The sequence below is a fragment of the Chenopodium quinoa genome, unplaced genomic scaffold, assembly GCF_001683475.1.
Source record: "Chenopodium quinoa cultivar QQ74 unplaced genomic scaffold, ASM168347v1, whole genome shotgun sequence".
NCBI classification, from domain to species: domain Eukaryota; kingdom Viridiplantae; phylum Streptophyta; class Magnoliopsida; order Caryophyllales; family Amaranthaceae; genus Chenopodium; species Chenopodium quinoa.
The window spans coordinates 1,852,878-1,878,868 of record NW_018743144.1 but is presented as its reverse complement, the minus strand read 5'-3'; the positions used below and the strand labels follow the sequence as shown (position 1 = coordinate 1,878,868).

The 25,991-nt window shown below is 37.6% G+C and overlaps 1 protein-coding gene across 1 annotated transcript; it reads left to right on the top strand.

Annotated features, from left to right (window-relative positions):
* The first annotated feature begins 19,351 nt into the window (after window positions 1-19,351).
* Window positions 19,352-22,573, top strand: LOC110732154 (protochlorophyllide reductase-like). The gene is made up of 5 exons (XM_021912068.1): window positions 19,352-19,491; window positions 19,584-19,679; window positions 21,134-21,656; window positions 21,752-22,110; window positions 22,207-22,573. The coding sequence occupies exons 1-5, from the start codon at window positions 19,438-19,440 to the stop codon at window positions 22,360-22,362; spliced, it is 1,188 nt and encodes a 395-aa protein (XP_021767760.1). The 5' UTR covers window positions 19,352-19,437; the 3' UTR covers window positions 22,363-22,573.
* Window positions 22,574-25,991: the final 3,418 nt, after the last annotated feature.

Below are 25,991 nucleotides of genomic sequence, written 5' to 3'. Positions count from 1 at the left end.
GTTGAGGAGAGTTGAGAATTTCTTGAGAAAATAAGGGCGGCTTGTCACCAAGATTTGACAGACGCATCTGCCAATCAAAGGGTTGAGGTTGTGCGGCTAGCCCAGCCAGGTACATAGCCTGGTAGAATGCCTGGCCATAATTCCCGTACTATCCGAAGACAGGCGGGTTAGTCGGCATAATTGTATTAAAATTCATGGGGCTCTGATATTGAAATGGTTGAACAACTTAAATAGGAGTTTGAGTATGATGAGCTTGACTTCTGCTAGTCCTGGTCGAGCTAGTATGTTTGGAAAGATAAGGGGTTTGAGAATTCATCTGGCATTGTGGGAGTAGTGGCAGTGTCCGATTAGGCTGCTCGATCCCGCTGCTTGTGCCGAATATATTGCTTTGCATCTTTCCAGAGCCGAGACGGTTAAGGCTCTTCCCTTTGAAGATGTCTCGATGGTATGCCTCCTAGCAGACTGTGTTTTCTTAAGGAGCCTGAACATGTTTGTTAGTGGCACCCTAGGAGATCTTTCAGGTCGTCTAAAAGGGGTGTTTCCAACAACTTCAGCATTGGTCACCTTGTTATGGGTCTTCCTTTGAGTGCCCTCTCCTCCTCTCTTGGGCGACGACCTAGATGAAGAAGGCATCTTACCCTCAAACTCCCTTAGGAGCATTCTTAAGGCAAGCTTAAGTGAACCAGCAGTCACTGGAGGATCCTCGTTCTCATGAAATGAAGCGGTTAGAGGATCAGTACAATTGATTGTTGCAACTATATCCTATACATGTCCGTCCTCACCATGACCAGGACATGTGTTCAGTGCCTAACCATCTATTTCCATAACGGACGAGTATCTTCATAGACGACATCAAATGTTTCGGGTGATTTAGTGATTTCCCTTACGGCACGAGTCACTCCTTTGACAAACGCCCCGACACCTGCGAAACACGAATATTCTATTGACGGAATATTCGACTCCGACGGCTAAGTTAGTAACCTAAAATCAGAAAAGCTATAGAGAGAAAGTAGAGAGAAGTTGGAGCTGTTTTTAATGCTCTATTGAATTTTATATCATAATTCACCCCTCCCATCATAAAAGAATAGGGTATTTATAGGGCTGGGGATCTGTGCTTTTTAGGGTTATTACCCTAAAATGACGATCTGATTAGCAGCGCAATCAGGTATGGACACGTGTCATCGGGCTGCGCCATTTTGCGACTTTTTTGGGATTTGGGCCTCCAGATGTAAGGAGGTCTCTTTTCTCTGTTTATTAAGTGCTCTTAGCTTAGTAGGGCTTACATACGTGTCATCTTCCTATAGCGACACTTGTCACCTTTGATTGGGCCTCGTGTCAGTAAGGGATAAGTCCACGTTTGGGGGTAATATTTGCCCCAAATAGGGTTTAAATGGAGAATTATTATTGTTAAGAATTTTAATTAGAAGAAAGATATTTTGAATTATTATTAAATAATTTCCTTATAGATTTTGTGTATAAACCAAAAGTAAAATTAGCAGAAAATTTTTAACTAGGAGATGACATGTGTCATTCTTACCTTCTCGGTTTTGGTTTTAGTATAAGTTGATAAATTGATTATGATTATTAAAATTAAAGAGAAGGTATTGCGTGCATACATACGCACAAAGTGTTTGGTGCGGGAAGGTTGGCTGATATATTTTACTTGTTGACTTATATGTTTCATGTGTTGGCTGATATGTATCAATTGTTGGTTGATATGGTTTTTTTTGTTGGCAAATATATTTTTTTTGTTGGCCGATATAGTTTTTTTTTTTCCCTTTTGTTGGCTGATATCTGACATAATTTGGCTTATATTTTCCTTAAGTTAGCTAGAATATTTATTTTGCTGGCTCATATATATATATATATATATATATATATATATATATATATATATATATATATATATATATATATATATATATATATATATATTAATTATTGGCTTATATATTTCATTTTGTTGGCTGATAAGTTTATTTTGTTGGCTTACCTATTGCTTTTGTTAGCTGATACTCTTCGTTTTTTGGCTGATACGTTTCATTTGTTGGCTGATATTTTCCTTTTGTTGGCTTAAATGTATCTTTTGTTGGCTAATATACTCCTCTTGTTGGCTTATATGTATCTTTTGCTGGTGGATAATTTCCTTTTATTGGCTGATACGTTTTTATTAATGTCTTTAATATTGGCTTATATGAAATATCAATTGGCTTATATACTACTTGTATTACCTTAGGTACATAGTACACAACTACAAACTATTTTAATTTTATTTTCTCGATCTCCTCTTTCCCTCTTTTCCTCTCTTTCTTTCTATTACATTCACAAAATAATATCAGCCAAGCCCAAGATTTCTTTCTCTCTCCTCTTTCTCCCTCTTCCTCTCTCCTCTTTCTTCCTTTCTCACGCCAAAACAATCAATATTTGACATATTATTGCTAAACACCGCCAACATAAATGATCACCATCGCCAACATTTCGTGTGAATGGACAATCATACCCTTACTTCTTTACCACCACTTATCCTCCTGGTGACTCAAAAGCCCTTCCGGTCAGTGATTACCACCACCACCCATATTGGTGACCCACCACACCCTCCTCTATGACGACCCACCACCTCTCCTCGCAGGCAGGAAGAAGGTGGTTTAATATTTTTTTTATTTTAGACAACCGCGATAACCTGAGCCTAAAACCGGTTACTGTAGGGAATATTTCAAGCCATCCCGCACTTGAGCCCTACTGTGATCATACACTTAAGCATGGTGGCATCCAAAGGGAAGGAAGCTAGAGTAAAAGTGTCGCCAACAAGTTGTAGAAGTTGTAAGGCGTTCACAAGGTGAAGGTTACACCACTTAACAATCCAGGAGATCGTTAACTCTAATAGGTCTGGAACCATGACTGGAAGTTCGGGAATGAAGGTACATATCCAACCTAAAAGAGATTGAACCTGCCCTAAAAATAGGCCTCTACTCTATACTTCTCGTATTCATGTGTGCTTTCTGACTACACATACAATCAATTGGTTTAACCTATACTCGTTTATCTATTTTGGTTGAATATTAATGCACAAATAAAACTATTATTGGCGATCACTTGAATTATAATCATATTAGCCCTCAACAAGATTATTAATTATCTTATCAAGCGTGATTACAAGTACAAATTCCCTTTAAACATGCATAAAAGGCATGATCAAGCAATAAAAACAATATATATCAAGCAACATAATCATAATAACTATAAGAATTATAATCAAAATAACAATCATAATTAAAATAATCATGTTAAAGCATAATATTAACAATCATAATCATGTTAAAGCATAACATTATTAGAAAGATCCTAGGCATGATACTAACAAGATTAATAACAAAACCTAGCATGTCACTAAACATAGAAATCAAAGCTTTTTCCCTAACAAGATACTAACATGATATTAGGAAAGAAATAGGAAGCATCAAAATAATCATACTTGATATTAGAAATATTAATTAACCCAAAACATGATACTAGGAAGCAATAAAACATCCTAACATGATTTCTATATCAAAAGATCAATGAAACAATTAAATTACTTACTTCGATGCCTCGTATCTCTTTCTAATAATAAAATACACGCGTTAGTAACTTTAAGGAAAAATAATAATCAAACAATTAAATTAAATAATTGAAATAGGGATTTGGTACCAAACCCTAAGAAATATCAAACCTTTCACGTCTAGGGCGAAGGCAACTTCGAACTTGGCTAGGTGTGTCTAGAACTAATGTATGAGGAATTTTGTAAAAGGGAAGGTTTAGAAAAAGAATAGAGAAAGAAGGAAAGCTTCTAGCTTTTAGAGAGAGATGATTGTTGTTAATGATTAAAAACGGGGAGATACGACCCCTATTTACAGAAAAAATAGCACGCAAATGATAGAAAAGAGTTCGAGTCCTATTCAGAATGAAAGACCTCTTGTCGCAAACGACAGGAGAAGCTGATGTATCCAATTTATATAGTGTTTTACCCCCGTCCCTTGGTCATAATTAGTAGTTTTTTTGGCTCTTTAGAGCCACTTTTATTACTAATTGGTGTTTTCTAGTGTATTTGTAGTTTTGCTTGAGTTTTGTAGGAAATTGCACATTTGGAGCATTTTCCGGGTTTTTCATGGAGCAACTACTAACATTAAGAGGATACGACCATCTTTGAAGCCCAGGACCGGTTAGAACCGGTGATTAAGGGCTCGGTGTGTGATACCGGGGCATTTGGACCAAGTATTCAAGACCCGAAGAGGAAATCTTGATTAGGCCGAAGAATCAAACCCAATTAAAGTCCAAGCCTCCAGGAGAAGACCGGGCCCGATCGGGCACGCTTGCGCCTGATCCGGCGGGCGCGCAGAAGAGGGCACCAGCAAAAGGCTCACTCGATCGGGTCAGCGTTAGCTCGATCGGGCGCGGCTGCCCAGAAGAACCTTGAAGAAAAAGGAGGGTCCGATCGGGCGCGTGTTTTTGGAGGCATCTGATTGCCGAGATTTTTATTTTGAATTAGGATTTGTTTTAGGGGTGTTAAGTACGATTTTTGTACGTAATTTTGATTACCTTCTCTTTTAGAATTTCTCTCTCTACTTAGAATTTTTCTCTCTCTTAAATTCTCTCAACTTTGTTCTTAATTCCATTCCTTCATCCAGATTACTTTTGGTAACAATTTCTTCTCTTTTAATTTCAGTTAGTTTCTTTAATTCTTTCAACATGTTTTATTTTATTGTTTTGATTAGTTTAGATTTAATTATGCGTGAGTAGTTTTATTTCTACGGTTTATGGGGATCTAATAAATAATATGAAGGGGTAATTTGTTATTGTTGATATTAATGCTTGATTATTTTCCTATTGATTGATTTAATGCTATGCAATTAGGTTTGGCCAGATTTAATTGTATAAGTTTAGCAATATTGATTCGAGATTCGAGAGATGAGAATTGATGTTTAGGCTTTGTTTCAATAGGCGAACTAATTTATAAATGGTTAAGTCGAGATTCGAGAGATGAGATTTAATACCGGTAAATTAACTATGTGATTGTAATGCGTAGCGAAAGCCCTTTATAATCTGATTAATTGATGCATTGATGATTGCTTATTATTATTTACCCTGGAATATTGTTTATTGGTGAACCTATGCCCTAGGTTTTTTCCTTCATTGATTTACCTCTTATTTTACTCCCTTCCTACTCTTACCTTTAGTAGTTTAATTACCTTTTTACAATAATTTGGTTACTTGATAATTTAGATTGCATCTAATTATTTAGGAATAAATTGACTTGTTTCCCTGTGGTTCGACCCTTCTTCCCTATCTACATAGTTAGTGGATTTAGGTTTTATTTTTTATTAGGTGAATACGACTTGATCATGTCAAATTTTAATGTCGTTGCCGGGGAAACATTTTTTTTTATTTTTCTGATGATTTTTTGTAGTCTAGATTATCCCGTCTTGTCTCAAAGAACATTAGTTCTTTGAGGCAATTATCATATTTGTCTTTTAGTTCCTTGTTTATGCCCAGGCGTTCCAGATCAGGTTACATCTCATTCGATCCTGAGATCGAGCGCTCGTTTCATAGGCAAAAGAATCTTTATAGACAAATCCTGGCGGGTTATGAGGAAAACAATAATCGAAGAGACCCTCCAACTGATTCTAGTGTCTCAAAAATTCCTTCTGATACAGAATCATAGATGACGGCTCAAAAGAAGCTCAGTGACTATTAGCAGCCAAAGCTCAAGGATTTTCCGCACCTTACTCCCACTCTGGCTCTTGATGGAGTACAATTTGAAATCAAGCCCCAATCTGTCACCATGATAGAGAGGAAGCAATTTAGTGGAGCTAAGGGTGAAGATCCTAATCTTCACATTGTAGATTTTTGTCAATATTGCAACACCATTAGACAAGCCGGGGTCACGTAAGACCAAATCAGGGAGATTCTTTTTCCCATTTCATTATGTGTCAAAGCTAAATTATGGTTTAATGGTTTGAATAGAACTGCACTTGGTATTACTGACTAGGAAACTCTTGCATTGAATTTTTATAATAAATATTACCCTGCAGAGAGAACAGTTGTACTAAGGAGTGCTATTTAGAATTTCGCTCAAGAGGCCGATGAAACTTTATATGAGGCTTGGGAGAGGTTCAAGGATCTACAGAGAGAATGCCCCCACCACAATCTGGCACAATGGCAATTAATCCAAGCTTTCTACAATGGACTTGGAAATTCATCTAGATTAGTTCAAGATTCTACAGCTAGTGGGAGATTCATGAATTTAAATGTGGACGATGCCGGACAGGTTATCGAAGATATGGCAATACACAATTCCCAATACGGGAATCCGAGAGGGTTTGCGAATCAAGGAAAACATAATGTTGATTTTGTATCCTTTTTGCAAGCTCAATTAACATCTATTTGTCAGAAACTAGATAATCTTACTGCTACTCCTAACTCTGTAGCTAATGTTTCTGCTGTTGCTTACAATGAAGCTTTATGTGAAAATCGTGGAATTGTAGGGCATTGGGAGCAAGATTGTAGGAGTTCCATGGAACAAATTAATGCCTTCCAAACCTATAGGAAAAATAACCCATATTCCAACTCTTATAATCCTGGTTTTTGGAACTATCCATATCTTTCGTACCGGAGTACCAATATACAAAACCCTCCACCTTCACAACAACCACAATAGCAACCTCCACCTTAGCAGAAATATTACAATCCTAATTCTGGCAAGAAAAACCAAGCACAACCCTCATCATCTTCTTACCCTGCTATGACAGAAATTAGAGCAATTCTTACCAATATGAAAAAGCATATGGAGAGTAGGGATGCGCAAATTGATTCAATTTTAGCTCATAATAAAATCATGGATAATCAAATTGCACAACTTTCATCTACCCTATAAACCCGTCAGCAGGGAGCTCTATAATCACAACCACTCCATCCCACATATCATGCCAATGCAATCACTCTAAGGAGTGGTTCACATTATGATGGAACTCCTGTGCCAAAGGAACATGGACCAGTTCCTGATCCAGATTCCTTTATACTAAACGCTAATCCCGCAAACCCTGCAGGGCTACAAACAGATACTAACCCTTCTAATGTTTCTTTGTAGGGTAAATCTCAGGATAAGGGAGGAGATGTGCAGAGCCCAGTTATCAAACTACCGTTCCCTAATAGACAATTGAAGAGTAAGTTTGATAAGCAATTCGGTAAGTTCTTGGAGGTTGTGAAAAACTTGCAAGTAACAGTTCCTTTCACTGATTTAATCACTTAGGTTCCTGCATATGATAAATTTATGAAAGACATTCTTACTAGGAAAAGGACCTTTAATGAGGTAGAAACTGTATCTTTTACATAGGAATGTAGTGCCTATTGCAAAATAAATTCCCTCCTAAATTAAAGTATCCTGTTAGTTTTTCTATCCCATGTCATATAGGGAATGTTTTTATTGATAAAGCTTTGTGTGATTTGGGTGCCATTGTTAGTGTTATGCCATCGTTTTTCTGTGCGAAACTTAATATGGGTGATTTATAAGTTACTAATATAACTTTGCAAATGGCAGATCGTTCTCTAAAATACCCTCTAGGTATTTTAGAGCATGTCCCTGTCAGAGTTGGTAAATTTTTCATCCCTATTGATTTTTTAGTTTAAGACATGGTTGAGGATACACAAATTCCCATTATATTAGGTAGGCCTTTTCTCCATACTGCAGGAGCCATTATTGATGTAAAAAATGGTAAACTAACCCTTTTTGTTGGTGATGATAATGTTACTTTTAATTTAGGGAAAGTTTTGAAAGGATTTATGCTAGTGGAATATTGTTGTCTTATTGGTGTAATTGATATAATGGATGATATTTGTGATGATAGCTTGCCGCAGGTTCTTGCAAGGGATCCCTTGGAGGAAATTCTTTGTGGGAATTTATCTGCAGATAATACAAGCGTCTGGGGTAATGAAGTACATGATATTGAAAGAGCTCTTTCCCTAAAAGAGTTAGACCCCAAGGAGACAATGAAGGTAGTAAATTTAGTTCATGAATCGAAACCTACAGAGGTCAAGAAACCTGAACTAAAAACTCTCCCTTCTCACTTGAAATACATTTTTCTAGATGAGCAGGAACTATACCCCGTGATCATCAGTATTGCACTTGATGACCTACAAACTTCCCAACTTCTAGGGGTTCTTCAAACCCATAAGAGAGATATTGGGTACAGTGTTGATGATCTCAAAGGTATTAGCCCTGACTTTTGTATGCACAGGATACATTTTGAGGATAACTATAAGCCCTGCATTCAACCCCAGAGAAGGTTGAATCCTAACATGCAGGAAGTAGTCAAGAAAGAGGTTATGAAATTACTTGATGCAGGTATTATCTATCCTATTTATGACTCCAAGTGGGTAAGTCCTGTGCAGGTAGTGCCTAAAAAAGGTGGGATGACTGTGATTACAAATGAGAAAAATGAATAATCCCCACTAGAACTGTAACAAGGTGGCGTATGTGCATTGATTATCGTAGACTAAATATCGCTACTAAAAGGACCACTTCCCCTTTCCCTTTATAGATAAAATGCTTGAGAGGTTAGCCAACCATAATTTCTTTTGCTATTTGGATGGGTATTCGGGATTTTTCCAAATTCCAATTCACCCTGAAGATCAGTAAAAGACTACCTTTACATGCCCTTATGGTACTTTTGCATATCGTAGGATGCTTTTTGGTTCATGTAATGCCCCCGCTACCTTTCAATGTTGCATGATGAGCATTTTTTCTGATTTCATAAAGTCTATTATGGAAGTCTTTATGGATGATTTTAGCGTGTATGGTTCTTCATTTGATTCATGTTTAATAAATCTCGCTAAAATTTTGAAACGATGTGAAGAATGTAGTTTGGTACTAAACTGGGAGAAATGTCACTTTATGGTGACAGAGGGAGTAGTTCTAGGTCACATTGTATCTGATAAGGGCATACAAGTAGATAAAGCTAAGATTTCAGTGATTGAGAAATAACCTCCCCCGGTTAATGTTAAGGGAGTTAGAAGTTTCTTAGGTCATACGGGGTTTTATCATCGCTTTATCAAAGATTTTCTAAAACTGCTAAACCAGTGACTCAGATTTTACTCAAGGATACCCCTTTTATTTTTACTGACGAGTGTCTTGAGGCTTTCAACAGGATTAAGCAGGCTTTGATATCGGCACCCATCATATGTGCTCCCGATTGGAATCTACCTTTCGAGATTATGTGTGATGCAAGTGACTTTGCACTAGGAGCTTTGCTCGGACAGAGACAGAACAAAGTTTTGCATGCTATTTATTATGCAAGCAAAACTTTGGATGAAGCCCAAGTCAACTATGCCACTACGGAGAAGGAGTTTCTTGCTGTCATATATGCTTTAGAAAAATTTAGATCATATCTTGTAAGTTCTGAAGTCATTGTTTTTACTGACCATGCAGCTTTAAAGTACTTGATAGCTAAGGCGGAATCAAAGCCTAGGCTACTCCATTGGGTTCTTTTGCTCCAAGATTTCAATATTGAGATAAAAGATAAAAAGGGAGCAGAGAATGTAGTGGCAGGCCACTTGTCACGTATCAGGTATGATGAGGGTAAGGATTCTCTTCCTATAGATGATTCTTTCCCTGATGACAACCTGTATGCAGTTATAGAGCAACACCTTTGGTATGCTGACTTTGCTAGTTATTTAGTGGGTGGTACTCTACCTCCTGACTTGTCCTACCAACAGAAAAAGAAATTCCTTTCTGATGTTAAACATTATTTTTGGGATGATCCTTTTTTGTTTTGTGAGTGTACAGATGGATTATTTCGCAGGTGTGTTCCCAAATGGGAAGTTCACGGTGTGCTTACTAGTTTCCACAACTCACCATATGGAGGACATCATGGCCCCACCAAAACGGTGGCCAAGATTAATGAGTCAAGTTTCTATTGGCCTACTATGTTTAAAGATGCTAACATTTTTGTGCAGGCTTGTGACTCTTGCCAGAGGACAAGCAACATCTCGCGGCGGCATGAGATGCCTCAAACTGGAATCTTGGAAGTTAAAATTTTTTATGATTGGGGTGTTGATTACATGGGACCGTTCCCTTCATCAAACGGGAACCGCTATATACTTGTCGCCGTTGATTATGTATCCAAGTGGGTTGAGGCCATTGCTACTCCTACTAGTGATGCCAGGGTGGTCCACAGACTTTTCAAGAATACTATCTTTCTAAAATTTTGAGTGCCTAGAGCTATAATTAGTGACGGAGGAGCTCACTTTCATGAGCGGAAGTTAACACCCTCCTCAAAAAGTATGGTGTCTACCACAAGACAGGTTTAGCCTACCATCCCCAAACTAGTGGCCAAGTTGAAGTTTCCAACCGTGAGATCAAGGTCATTCTGGAGAAGGTGGTGGCAAAATCAAGGAAAGATTGGAGCGATAAGTTGGATGACACCCTTTGGACATACAGAAGTGCGTTTAAGACCCCAATAGGTACAACTCCATATAGACTCGTGTACGATAAAGCATGTCATCTTCTGGTGGGATTAGAATACAAGGGATATTGGGCTATTAAGGAGCTCAATTTGGATGCCAAATTAGCGGGAGAAAAGAGGTTACTTCAACTAAACCAACTCGATGAGTTTAGGTTGACAGCCTATGATAGTGCTCGTATCTACAAGGAGAAGATAAAGAGATGGCATGACAAGATGATCCTTCCGAGAGAATTCAAAGATGGTGATAAAGTGTTGTTGTTCAACTCTAGACTTAAACTTTTCCCAGGAAAGTTGAAGTCAAGGTGGTCGGGTCCTTTTACTGTCAAAAGGTCTAACAAATTTGGTTCTGTGGAGGTATTCGATGAACGTGGTAACGAGTTCAAGGTTAATGGCAAGAGACTCAAGCTATATCATGATGGGGCTACAATTGGTGCAGTTGAACTACTTCACCTAAGAGGTTCCGGTTCATTTTGAGCTTCAATGTGGTAAGAGGGTCATGCGGGACCTAGATAAACAAGTGCTTTGCGGGAGGCAACCCGTATTTCTTGCTTTCTAGACTAATTTTTCCTTTATTTTATTTTTATTTTTTTTAGAGAGATGAGGAGCGGGCAATTTTACCTTTCATAAGTGTTTTTGTGCAGGTATTAGATCATAAAGTAAGGAGTTTTAAAGAGAAAAAGTTCGAAGAAAAGAACCATCCGATTTGGGTACGGGCCCGATCGGGCACGCACCTAAGGGTTCAAATCGAGAAAATATGTGCCCGATCGGGCAAGGAGTTCCAATCGAGTGGGCAATTTGAGTTTTATTGGAGCTTAAATTCGCCCGATCGGGTGCGCAATGAAGGAAGAAAAATCAAGTGAAATTCGCCCGATCGGGCGGATTTTTTGATAAATCGAGTAAAGTAAAAAATAAATGTCGGGCGAAGCTCGCCCGATCGGGCGAGCAAAATGGCGAAATTCATGTTTGAGTTCGTGCCCGATCGGGCGCGCACTTCCAAATTCAGCAGAACATATCTTCGCCCGATCGGGCGAGGCTTTCCCAATCGGGCGCGCCTATTTGATGGCCGGGCTTAAATTTCTTTTCTCCTCCTTTATTTTCTTTTTCCTTCTTACTTCTTCTTCTTCTTCTTCTTCATTCACACTTTTTCTCTCTAAAACCTCAATTTTCAAACCTTCAAACTCACTTTCCTTTCAAGATCTCCTCAAATTCATCCATCAAAACTCTAAAATTTTCACATATTCTCCATCCTTACACCTTCCTCTACATTCTCCACTAAATTTCTACCACTTTCTCTCAAGATTTCTCAAAACCCTTAGAGAGAGAAATCTTCAAATCCTACCTTCTACACATAAAATGACTTCAAAGAGATCAAGACAACAAAGAAGTGAAGGTTCGAGGCAACAACAACAACGTATGGTCGACCCGGAGCTTCAAATTCCGGGATGGGAGGAAGTTGTCATAACCTCAACCAAACAACGAGCTAGGATGCTTAATCTCATCCATAGCCAGGTAATTTCTACTCGATTTGTACATCATCCTACTTTGTCTAGGCTAGGAATTGATAAACGGGTAGAGAAATTGTTTAAAGGTATAGGAATGAGTGGATTCTTTCAAATGCATTATGACACCTATGATTATATGACTTTAGAATTTGTTTCTAGCTTCAATGTTATTAAAACTAATGCTTTGATCATTCATGTCCAATTCCGATTGCTAAACAATGATGTGCGTTTAATTATAAAAGAATTTGGTAAATTGTTTGAGCTTAATCGGATAAGCCTATTGAACCCTCCCAAGACCACATTGTCGTAGTCTATAAAAGACTTACCGAGGAGGGTTTAGTTAACCTCCAACATGCCAAAGGGACGTGGATTCAACATCCTATCCCAAAGTTTTAGCAAAGGTTATCCGGCATCACAATCTTTGGGAGGCATGAAGCGGCAAACGTTAGGAGGGATGAACTTGAATTGTTGGCTTCCTATATGATCCCCAATGCTGAAAAACTGATCATACCACATAGGATAGCCCAAAATTTTCAAAGGGTGGGCAATGCGGCCGATGGGGGTAGGTCTAGGGCGCCTATCTATTTTGGGGGGTTGGTGACGAATATAGTAGTGAAACACCTAGGATAAAACCCGACCAAGCATAGGAAAGTGAAGGGTTCTACCCTCATGGACCTAGCATACTTAGGGGGCTTAACTGGGTGCAACCTATGGGATGTGAGACTTGGTGGATAGTCCAACGAGAGTCGGGTAGAAGAGATCAAGCCTTAAAGCTACTCAACCCCGCCTTGACCAAATTTGAGAAGGGGAGGCCTTCCTACACTTTTGATTTAGATGGTCAAGGCGAGGTTCAAAGCCTCACCATTCACCACAATACCAACCACCACCCCAATACCAACCACCACCCCAACCCTACACATATGGCATACCCACCTCCTCCGTCGATTATAACATCAATCCCATGCCCCTTATGACTTTTCAGCTTTTAGGAGCCACCTAGACTGTATTGAGAGAGGGCAAGAGAGAGTGGAGGACATGGTGCACAACCTAGACTCTAGGTTAGACACCCTAGATAGGAGGGTTGGCCATGTTGAGAGGAACCTCGGGAGGGGTTTGTACCCCATGTATGACGATTATGCACGTTGAGGGGCTATTCCCCCTGCGGCATTAGTTCCCGATTGATTCCAAATACCCCCAAGGAGGGTATTCAACCCCTGGAGCCTATCATACTTATGTGGAATACTCTTCAGTCCATGGTTATGGGGCTGATGCTCCTTTTGGGGGGATGGGGGGAAATGTAGACCCTACCTACTTTGCAGATGGTTCGGGCTATGGTGGTGCTGGTACGAGCCAGGGTGGTGCTGGCTCGAGCTATGGAGGAGGCTACCAGAGGGTGGATGAGGATGATAACGAGAAGTAGCTTCTCCTAGTTACACTCCCAAGTCAATGAGGGCATTGCTTGATTTGGCTTGGGGGGAGATATCTTGTACATATGGTAACTCTTTATCTCTTTTCTCTATTTATTGCTTTCTAGTATAGATTTTATTGCTTTCTAGTGTAGTTTTTATTGCTTTCCTTCATGAAAAAATACAAAAAAATTCAAAAATATAAAACATTCAAAAATACATTCCAATGAATTGTAAATCATGCTTCCCTGTGTCCCATACTTGGAAAAAATTGTTTTGATTCTTGGTATATGATAATGAGTTTTGTGAATTTGTTGATCATGATTTGAAGTTTAATTGTTTGGATGTCTAAACATGCATCAAATTTGCCAACTATTTGTGAATATAGTGCTTGACTAGTTGATTTGGTTAGGAATTGTGTGATAGTTCCTGGTATGTCAAGGAATTTGAATATTGATTTGCAACTATTAGTAATGTTTGTATGGCTCAATATTATGCACATTGAGGAGGACGAAGGCATTTATTCTCTTAGGTAGCTTTCAGACGATATTAGATACATTTGTTCCCTTATTGCTACCCATGTTGTTGCTTGTGCCCTTTTTATTGATTATTTATCCACATTACAAGCCTATATAAGCCCCATTGGTTACTAGTCCCAAGATTGGCTTGGGTTGGCATGGGGAAGCTATTAGTTGGTGAGGTGAGGGAGTTGTGGTGTGCACTCTATTTGAACAATGTGGGAATAAAAGAAGAATGATTGTCTTTTGATATTATGATAGGAAAAATATTTATGGTTTGTGTTTCAAAGTTGAAATTTTCCAATGTGAGATAAAAAGAAAAAAAAAAACTAAAGAAAAAAATTGTTTCAAATTTTCTATGTGAAGGTTGCTCAAGGAAAAAAAAAGTTTAAGTTTAAAAAAAAGAAAGAAAAGAAAAAAAATAAGTAGTTCAAAGTTTGTTTTAATTCACTCTATTTCTTATTATCATACTTTGTGAGTGAATATATAAGTGTGGGATTGTTGTTTTATGTATGAGATTGCTTGGTGAATTTTTTTAGAGTTAAGTTGCGATTGGAGATGATTCGGTCATTACTTGTTTTAGACCCTGGGTTTTATTAGGATATGGCTCCCTTAAGCATGGCTTTTATCTCACATTTTCCTAAATTTATCCTACCCTTTACCCTAGCCTTACATTTGACGCTTTAAAGACCTTCCAACCTTTGTGCATAAGAGTTGTATGAATGTGAAAGTGTTGTTTATCAATGCAAGTTATGATTTGACATATTTCGAGTCGACTAGTAGGTTGAGCGTACATCTTTTCAAACACACGAGAGTGTGAGTTGGGAGGGCATTGTTCACATATAAAAGGGTTGGTTGGAGAGCGATCGGGTACATCTTTTACTCGCCACATAAATGAGAGTTGAGTGTGTGAGCACTAGTCTTGAATTCTATATGCTCATGTGGTTTGCTCTACTTGACAATTGTTGGGGAGGAAGAATGATTAGATGAATGAGATTGATTGACATTGAAGCATGTTCATTAGATTTCCCTTGGATCGTTTGTGCTTGATTTTGTTTACTTGGGATAAAGCATGTTTTATATGTTCATTGATGAGCTCTTTGCTTAGAGACAAGCAAAGTTTTGGCTTGGGGGAGTTTGATGTGTCCAATTTATATAGTGTTTTACCCCTTCCCTTGGTCATAATTAGTAGTGTTTTTGGCTCTTTATAGCCACATTTATTACTAATTGGTGTTTTCTAGTGTTTTTGTAGTTTTGCTTGAGTTTTTTAGGAAATTGCACATTTGGAGCGTTTTCCGGGTTTTTCATGGAGTAACTACGAACATTAAGAGGACACGACCATCTTTGAAGCCCAAGACCGGTTATAGCAGGTGATTAAGTGCTCGGTGTGTGATACCGGGGCATTTGGACCAAGTATTCAAGACACGAAGAGGAAATCCGGATTAGGCTGAAGAATCAAGCCCAATCGAAGTCCAAGCCTCGAGGAGAAGACTGGGCCTGATCGGACAAGCTTGCGCCCAATTGGGCGGGCGCGCAGAAGAGGGCACCAGCAAAAGGCGCGCCCGATCGGGTGATCGTTAGTTCGATCGGGCGCGGCTGCCCAGAAGAACCTTGAAGAAAAAGGAGGGCCCGATCGGGCGCCCTTCGCCTAACGTCTTTTTTGTTTTAGCTGCGAGCAATCCTGATCGGGCGCGTGTTTTTGGAGGCATCTAATTGCCGAGATTTTAGTTTTCAATTAGGATTTGTTTTAGGGGTGTTTAAGTACGATTTTTGTACGTAATTTTGATTACCTTCTCTTTTAGACTTTCTCTCTCTACTTAGAATACTTTCTCTCTCTTAAATTCTCTCAACTTTGTTCTTAATTCTATTCCTTAATCTAGATTACTTTTGATAACAATTTCTTCTCTTTTAAATTCAGTTATTTTCTTTAATTCTTTCATCATGTCTTATTTTATTGTTTTGATTAGTTTAGATTTAATTATGCGTGAGTAGTTTTATTTCTAGGGTTTATGAGGATCTAATAAATAATATGAAGGGGTAATTTGTGATTGTTGATTATCAACGCTTGATTATTTTCCTATTGATTAATTTAATGCTATGCAATTAGGTTTGGCCAGATTAAATTGTATGAGTTTAGCAAAATTGATTCGAGATTCGAGAGATGAGAATTGATGTTTAGGCTTTGTTTCAATAGGCGAACTAATTTATAAATGGTTAAGTCGAGATTCGAGAGATGAGATTTAATACCGGTAAATTAACTATGTGATTGTATTGCGTAGCGAAAGCCCTTTATAATCTGATTAATTGATGCATTGATGATTGCTTATTATTATTTACCCTGGAATATTGTTTATTGGTGAACCTATGCCCTAGGTTTTTTCCTTCATTTATTTACCTCTTATTTTACTCCCTTCCTACTCTTACCTTTAGTAGTTTAATTACCTTTTTACAATAATTTGGTTACTTGATAATTTAGATTGCATCTAATTAATTAGGAATAAATTGACTTGTTTTCCTGTGGTTCGACCCTTCTTCCCTATCTACATAGTTAGTGGATTTAGGTTTTATTTTTGATTAGGTGAATACGACTTGAGCCTGTCAGAAACGCCAGACGACAAGCTTGTCGCTAGGCGACATACCTGTTGTTTGGCGCTAGGACAGGTTTTTTACGAATTTTGTTTTTATCATATCTTTTGATCCATATCTCCAAATAAGTCATATAATATGTCGTTGGAAAGATCTTAAAGGTCTAATATCCAACCCAATTAGAATCAGATAAAAATATTATGTAATTAAAACGATATGGCTGAAATAGTGGAAGGGTGTCAATTTTGGATAGAGTTTCGTATTCCATTTATATATTTTTCGTTATAGCTCGGAATTAATATTATAATATACCATTGGAAGGATAATTTCAAGATATATTCAACCTTATAAGATTTGGATAAATATTATGAGAAACAAAAAATAATATCAGACTGTCTTTGAACATCTTTAAATTCAAATTGAATTAGGATTTTAAAAAAGGAAAGTTTTATTCAATTTTAAACTCTTTGATTTTATCTTTTCAAAAAGGATAATTAAGATCTTTTAGAAACTCATAGAATCTTCTAATAAATCCTAAATATTTTAGGAATAGGATTAAAGCTTAAGATCATCTACATGATCATTGGGTCGTAGGTAAAATCTGGGTTGGGCCTAGTTTAGTATTTTGACCATAACTTCTTCATTATTCATCGGAATTAGGCTTATAATATAATGTTGGAAAGGTTTTCTAAAGCCCCATCCAATTACACTATTATTGGAATCATATGATGGATTAAACTAGCTAAACATGAATGCAAGTTTTTCTTAAATAAATAGGGTAAGAAAAGAAATATTTTCAAAAAAAGAAAGAAGAGATATTTTAATAATAACATCCTCATCACTAGACTTTTCACGCTTTCGCTTTGTTCGATAATAAAATGACTTGAAAGGTCTTCATCACTGGGTTTGGTTTTGGGGAAACACATTTGGGTGTTTACATATACCTTGCTCGGTAACAGGAGCCCAAAACCGATTACGTCGGTTACCGTGCGTGGTAACCAGTTTTGGGCTCTGGTTATCACGCACGGTAACCAGTTTTGGGCTCCGATTACCACGCACAGTAACCGGTTTTGGGCTCCGGTTACCGTGCACCTTAACCGATTCCATGGTAACCGAAGTCCAAAATCGGTTATCGTTTCCGATAACCGGTTTTAGGCTTCGGTTGGTTCAATTGCAAGGAAAAAAACCACCACCTTTTCGCCAATGAGGGAAGGTGGTGGGTCGTCTTTGAGGGGGATGTTGTGGGTCACCGGTCAGTGTGGTGGTGGTGGTCAACACCAGTCAGTGTGGTTGTAGTGGTGGTCGTCGTTGCCAGTTAATGTGGTGGTGGTGTTAGTCGTCAATTGGGGTGGTGGTGTCAAGGTATTAGCGATTGGTGCCTTGGTGGCAAGAAAGAATATAGTGGCGAAGTGCTAAGGGTATTGTTTTCCATTCACACCAAATGTTGGTTGTTTTGATCATTTTGAATGGAGGTATTTAACACCCCCCATTTCAATTATCAAAATTTACTTGATGTAACAAGTTTCTTATACATATTTAACCAAACAAGCTCGCCATTTCTCAAGCTAAAACACCGGCCTTTGTTTCTCACGCCACCACTCAACTAGCCACCACCATCACCACAAACAAAACCCACCCACTAACGGAAACAACCCACTCACCACCAAACCCACACATCCACTGCTTTAAAAAAGGCCCCAAATGTAACTTCCCATTAGCTGATCTACGTACTAGCGTCGGAATCGAACCTCCTCCAAATCGCACCACCTCAGCGAACGAGCACCACCGACTGAAGTAGACCATGACCATTATTTCCGGCAATAGCAGCGGGGGCTGAAATCATAGTGGTCTGATCTTCCATGTCCAAATTGCCTCCAATAAGTCACAAATTGGTGGAAAAAGAAGAAAAAGGAGAGAGAAAGGTTCACTTATCTAATTTCGGAGAGAAGTAAAGTGAAATAGCGGAAAATAAAGAATGGCCGCACGAACACTTGGGTGTTGGTTGACGCACCCAATAGTTTGCGAAAAGTAAAACGCCAATATATGAGATTATTAAAGTGTATTTTTCCTACTAATTTATTACAAACAAAGTTTATGAAAGAGTTTGGCCTGAATAGTACAATTCATAATTTAGTGTTACCAACATTAATTTTGTAAAAATCATAAACCTATGCACTTCAAACAAATCAACCCCATATATCAGCTAAAAACCTTCTAATAGAATGCTAAAAAAACAAAACCCGTTTGAATATTACCTTCTCTCTTATCAAGGCCTTCCAAAGGGAGGTTTGATAGGTACTTGTATATACATATCAAAGGGCATTTGAGACATTTTGCATGAAATTTACCCATCTCTCTCCTCCTTTTCTCTCACCCCCACGTGCTGGATTTAAGTGTACCACTGGGTGATTAATAGTATCACTGGATGATAAAATAGTGTCATTGAACATTCAGTGGTACTATATATTCACTCAATGGTACTGTATATTCATTTAGTGGTACCAACTACATATAGAAATAATATTACTACATATTCAATGATATTATATAAGCTTTTAGTGGTACATTTAAAAATTGGTCCCACTTGCTAATCTCTCTCCTCCTTTCTCTCACCCTCCATGTGCTTACAATACTTTTTAATATTTTAAGGTTTGATATGTATTTACAAATACATATCGAACCTTCATTAGTACTTCCTTCTCTCTCATCACTCTAAAATTTCAAAAATCCAAAATCAATTCCTTATTGGTTAATCTTGTCGACGTGGCCAATCCATCAACGGTCTATACCGGCCCACCTTATCCTACCCATATTCGTAAAATAAATTATCAAAAACTCCCGCAATTCATTCCAACGTTTTCTCATTTAATCGTCCCAAAAATAAGTTTAAATCATCGTTGTTAAAATTAATTTAAATAAACTTGTTACAATGGCGCTACAAGCTGCATCTTTGGTACCCTCTACTGTCTCATTTCATAAAGAAGTAAGCTCACAATTTTCATCATTATTTTTTTGTTTAATTAATTTGTTTTCATAATTTTAATGTTTGATTTTTTTGGTTTGGTTTGATATCAGGGTAAATGCATTGGTTTTAAAGAGACATCCTTTTTTGGAGTTTCATTCTCTGATCATTTGAAAGCTGAATTTTTTGCTCCATCATTGAGGACTAAGGTGAATTTTTATTGCTGTAATTGAGGACTAAGGTGATTTTTGGGGTTTTTTTTTTTTTTTTTTTTCTCTTAATTCCTATGTTATAGGGCGTCTGAATAGTGTAAACTGTAAAACGTTGCATCTCAGAATGTATGGAATTACCTAGTTAGTATTAATTTAGACCAAAATTAACTTCTAATTTCCTTTTTTCATAAACAGCTCTGTTCAGTTGAGCTCAGCTAAGTTTAGTAAATTAAAACAGGCCCTAACTACATATATATACTAGTATAACATTAAATAGTACGAGGGTAAAACAAGACACATTATCTGGGCTTTGTTTGGTTTGAGATTAACTTTGTTTGTTGTCAACCTTGCTCATAGTCTGACTGATGGTCATGTATGTAATGTGTACTTTTCCTTAAGAAGCTTGTGACTAATAATTAAACAAGTCTGTACCATGCTAGTGAAATATGTGCGAATGAAAACCTATTCTTGTACGAATTTACCTGTAGTATACATGATCGAATTCAGTTTTACAACTATGCTGAACTTCGGTATTGCAAATCTTAGTGGTTTTGTAATAAGAAGTTGATTGAGTTTGTTTAGTAGTTTTGACATGTCTTTAGTATTCTCAACTTAGCGACTGGCAGTTAAAACTTCAGCATACAAGTTTTTATTACCATGATAACAAATTATTAAAATTATTTGAGTACTTTATCCTACTCGGAGCTATAATAATTTGTAGTTCAGTGAGTGGAGGATGTAATGGAGGAAAATGCGTTTATCCAAACTTGACATGTGATTCATAAATCTTTAAACATGAACTACTGTATTTGCTTCTGAAAAATCAAACACATTAATGTCTAGTATATATGCACGACATTATTCCAATATTATGTAAGACGTATCAAATTACTCCCTTTGGAAATCCAGATATTATTAGAGGGCGTTTGGATTGGGAGTATTAAATTAAGGGGTAATAAAAGTCAAACCAAACAAAATTAAAGTAAACATAGGAGAGGGAGAGCTAGTTATGATGCGATTGTAAGAAGATTTATATAGTGATGGTGTGGTGATAGGTGAAGAAAGGGAACTACTACCCATATTTTGGGGGTAATAGGTTATACTAGGGGAAGGGTGGGCAACCTAATACCCTCATTTTAAGGGTAATACTTCCTCCTCCCCTCTCTTTTCCTTATGTCACTACAACCTTAATTCAATCATAAACACTTTGTCTCCCTACAATAGTACCTCTAATCAACTATAATATCTCATTTGACTTTTATTACCCCCTTAATTTATTACCCCCATTCCAAGCACCCCCTTAGTAGTAAGTTTTCATCTGCTGTTTAATTTGCTACATTGTTATGTTATCGTTGTTTGTCTACCCTTTTGTTAATTGGTAAATACCTCATTTTCTAGATAATGGTTGAATAATTGCTCCTCATTTTTGACACAAAAGTTTTTCTTAACAGCAAGAAACGAGAAATGGAATGATTAAAGCTCAAACAGTTACAGTATCACCATCAGCCGACCAAGCTACCCTTGAAGGAAAGAAGACACTGAGAAAGGGAAATGTAGTTATTACAGGAGCCTCATCTGGGCTGGGCTTAGCCACGGCCAAGGCCCTCTCAACGGTGGGAAATTGGCACATAACCATGGCCTGTAGAGATTTCCTCAAAGCAGAGAAAGCAGCCATTAGAGTAGGTATGCCCAAAGGAAGCTACTCTGTCATGCACCTTGACCTTGCCTCCCTTGAAAGCGTACGCCAATTTGTAGATAACTTTCGGCGTTCTGGTAAACCGCTTGATGTTTTGGTTTGCAATGCTGCTGTGTATTTGCCTACTGATAAAGAGCCTACCTTTACTGCTGATGGCTTTGAGCTTAGTGTTGGGACCAACCATCTTGGGCATTTTCTTTTATCAAGGTTGCTCATTGATGACCTGAAGCAGTCCGACTATCCATCAAAGCGTCTTATCATTGTTGGCTCTATCACAGGTAACATACTGCAGTACTGTCTTACGGAGTAATTTATATCAGAAATTAGATACAAGACATGTTGCTGATATGTAATAATGTTTATTTTATAACAGGGAACTCAAACACAGTAGCTGGGAATGTTCCTCCAAAGGCAAACCTTGGAGATCTGAGGGGACTTGCTGGAGGGTTGAATGGGGTAAACACCTCATCAATGATTGATGGAGGTGAATTTGATGGTGCTAAGGCCTACAAAGACAGCAAAGTTTGCAACATGCTCACTATGCAAGAGTTCCACAGGCGGTTCCATGAAGAAACTGGAATTACTTTTGCATCACTCTACCCTGGATGTATTGCGGAGACTGGTCTGTTCAGAAATCATGTTGCGTTGTTCAGAACTCTTTTCCCACCCTTCCAGAAATACATTACAAAAGGTTATGTTTCTGAGGAAGAGGCCGGAAATAGGCTTGCACAGGTGAGTTTAGATCATATTCATAATCAATATTTATTGCAATACAAGATTATGAAACTTGTACCCCAGTAGATGAACTGTAAACTATTCTGTTAACAGGTGGTCAGTGATCCGAGCTTGACGAAGTCAGGGGTTTACTGGAGCTGGAACAAAAATTCAAAATCCTTTGAAAATGAGCTGTCAAAGGAAGCTAGTGATGAAGAGAAGGCAAGGAAATTGTGGGAGGTTAGCGAAAAACTTGTTGGAATGGCTTAGAAATATTTTATATATTACTGCATTCAGCAGCCAAGTATCCAACAGTTATGTTTTCAATAGAGTGATAGGATAAGTAGTGCAAAGGTAATGTAGAATTGAACAGTGCAGTGTATGAAATCGGAAAACATATCATTCTAAGCTTTGCATGATTGCATTCATCTTGTATCTCATTCTGAGTGGTATTGTTATTTGTGACTTCTATATTTGTTAATTTGAATTGTTAGTATTAGATACTGACTTTCATCTTGTTTCCTTCTGTTAATTAAACTGTGAATTGGTTACTACCCTCCAATATTTTGCGGACATGGATGACTGTTAACTAGTAGCTATTGTGCGTTTTAAAATTGGTCGCAAAAACTATATTTCTTTCTAAAGAACTGATATAAATTAAGTCTGTAGGAGGAGGCGAACCTTCTAGGAAGGATTCCCTGGGCAATGCAAAGTTAAGAAATTTGCTGGCCCTGAAGTTTTAATGAGTGGTATCTTGATATATATAACGTGTTTTTATCCTTAAAGGCTAGTAGCTATACTGCTGTTAACATTGTGTTTAATATGCTATACAACTCAGGCAATATATGTAATTTTTCATCCCAAAAAGTGTAATGCCATGCACAACTAAACGACTAAACAATACACTGCTGTTGGCCTGTTGCTATAATATCTACGATCACCTTCCCTTGGGAGCCAGACACTTGAAAGCCTGTTCTTGTTTATTGCTGAAGCTAATTTAAACAAGAACTGAAGTACCAGTTAGAGGATAGATGCTTGTGAATTCACTATGATTCCCATAATTAAATAAGTTACAGTTCTACACTTAAACTTACTGATTCCAAAGATCAGAAGTCAGTCTTCTTCTCTGAAACCTGTCCAGCATAGCCTATGTTTTGGTTTCATCTATTCAAGACCCCTTTTGTTCAGTGCAGAGACTGATTAGGGTCATGAAGATAGTAGGTTTTCCGCTATTAGAGGTGTGTACATCTTGACCTCTCAGTTACGATGATTGTGTATAACCTGATACTGCAGTTTCAATGATTCGTACATCTTGATCTTGCAGTTCAAAAAGTGCTAGAGCTGCTAAAAGTGACCTATCTGATCGTTGTTTGTTTATCTTTAAAATGCTTAAATGGTGGTTTTCTACCATTAACGAGTATAACTTGACTGACATACTGCCATAATGCCGTTGAAACTAATCCTCCCTCGATCAAACTAAATTTATAAACACTTAACAAACCTATATACTAGTATAGAGGCAAGTCAAGGGTCGAACCCAAAGGAACGTTAATGTTCAAGCGCTCTCAATTATACGCCTAAGCTAGGTCGAAGTCTAAGGATAAAAGGTAAACACTATAACCAACTAGCAAAATGAAGAACCAAACAAATAAACACCAGGAACGAGGATCAACAAGTAATCATGACAATTGTAGCAACTCGGGAACAATATGCAAATCAATGGTTGAGAAAACTAATGGCAAGCTCAATCAAAAGAGTCAACAAGCTATCTCCTAGAGGTAAAACTAGCGCCAATTACGAGAGACTCTAACTAGGAGCATCACTAATCAAGCTCAGTCGACAATTGCAATCCCTAAATCAATGGTCCGTATCATTAGAAACTACAATGCAATCTAGCATAATTCTCAAGGCCTAATCGAGTTACACACATGCAAACTTCCATTAATCACTTTATTCATACAAGTTTCACCCAATCCCTAGCAAACAACTACTCTAACATCATCATCTAAGCAATAAACAACTAAAGAAATCAAGAATCAACAATATATGAAGAACAATTACACTAATCAACAATCAAACATCAAAATCAAATCAAATAAACTTGAATATTAAACAAAGCAATAAAATGAGATAGAGTTAAGAATGCTCATTGATAATAGAGAAGATCTCCAACACAATTATCACCATTGAATCTTTAATCTCTCAATCACCATTGAAATTCCTCACTTTCTCCCTCTAAAATCTACTCCTAAACTAACCCTAAACTAGAGAGAGAAGCTCTCAACTAAGCTAAGAATATGATCAAAAACTAAAATGAAACTTCTTTATATAACTTTTTTCCAAAAATTGGGTTACAATGATATTTATAGAGAGCGCAAAAAAAAAAAACCGAGTAAGCAAATACCCAGGAAGGCGCGCCCGCGCCCGTGCTTTGTGTGCCCTCGTCATTCTGGGTTTCTTCGATCTTTTCGTGGCTTCGTGCGTTCGCTAAGGTAGCACGATTATGATGATGATGAACACTAAGAAAGTTAGTCCCAAAAGCACTTGATGGTGGGTTCAACACCCCCCATCTTCATTAGAGCACGACTTGAGAGCGCAAGAGCTAGAACTTGGAGAATCCACTTCCTTGCATCTTGAGCTTTACAATTGCCATGAGCTTGTTCCAAAAACATCTCCCACTTTATTAATTCACCAATATCAAGACTCAAACATCGTACAATACATATATCCACGAAAATAGAGCTAATAAAGGAGAAAATAGTAGAAAAACCAACAAAATGCATAAAAGCTACAAAATAAGAGAGGAAAGATAAAACCAAGACCAAATGCATAAAACTAAGCATTTATTAAGAATGAAAGCCTTGAAAAGAAGGTGAAAATAGCCTAAATGCTCATCAAATGGGTGCTATTTATGGCACCCATCAAAGTTCAATTTGAATGGACACCACCTTATTGTAAAAAGTGTGATAAGGTTGGGCATGATTGTAATACTCTTAAGCCTAAGGTTGTCTTTAAACCTAAAACTTATCAAGAAAATCACAATAAACTCAACCACAGCAGAAGAAAATCTGGGTTCCAAAATAGGCTGTTACTGGTCCTATTTCTGTTCCTGTCTCTGAATTTGCTGACCAAGGAAAGGGTAACAATCAGGCCCTTGCTGACACTCTTTTAGTAACTCCTGCGCATACATCTTTTGCTACAAATTTAAATGATGATTAGAGAGTGGTTAGCCAGAGAACTAGACCCCATATTGATGTTAGGCATCAAGATATTCCTAGCTCTTCTAATGGCTATTCTTCTTTGTTAGAAGATGAAGCTGCTAAAATATTTCCTATCGAGGGTGATGGTAATCCCTCCCTATTGGAATGATTGTTGTTTCATGGAACATTAGGGGTCTAGTTGCTAAAAGATCATGATGTTGATATTATTGTTATTCTGGAAACCAAAGTTAAAAGCCATAATATGTATTCTGTTCAGAAGAAATTTGGTAGATTCTGGTCTTTGCGTTGTTCTTATGCTCACTCTATGAAAGGTAGGATTTGGGTGGGTTGGAAAACTGATAAAGTTACTCTTGATGTTTTAGCTGATCATGAACAGTTTGTTCATACTAAGATTAGCTCTAAAGATTTGCAGCATGTTTTTTTATGTTCCTTTGTATGTGGCTTGCACTCAGTTCATGATAGAAGACCTCTTTGGTCTAGTTTAAAAGCTTTGGGGAGTTCTTCTCTTCCTTGGATCTTTTTAGGTGATTTTAATTCTGTCTTTTGCTCAGAAGATTGAGATAATGGAAATCCTGTTACCGATGCTGAGGTTAAGGAATGGAGTTCACTGAAGTAAAAAGTAAAGGCTCCTTCTACTCTTGGTCAAACAAGGAGGAAGGTGATAGTAGAACTGCCACT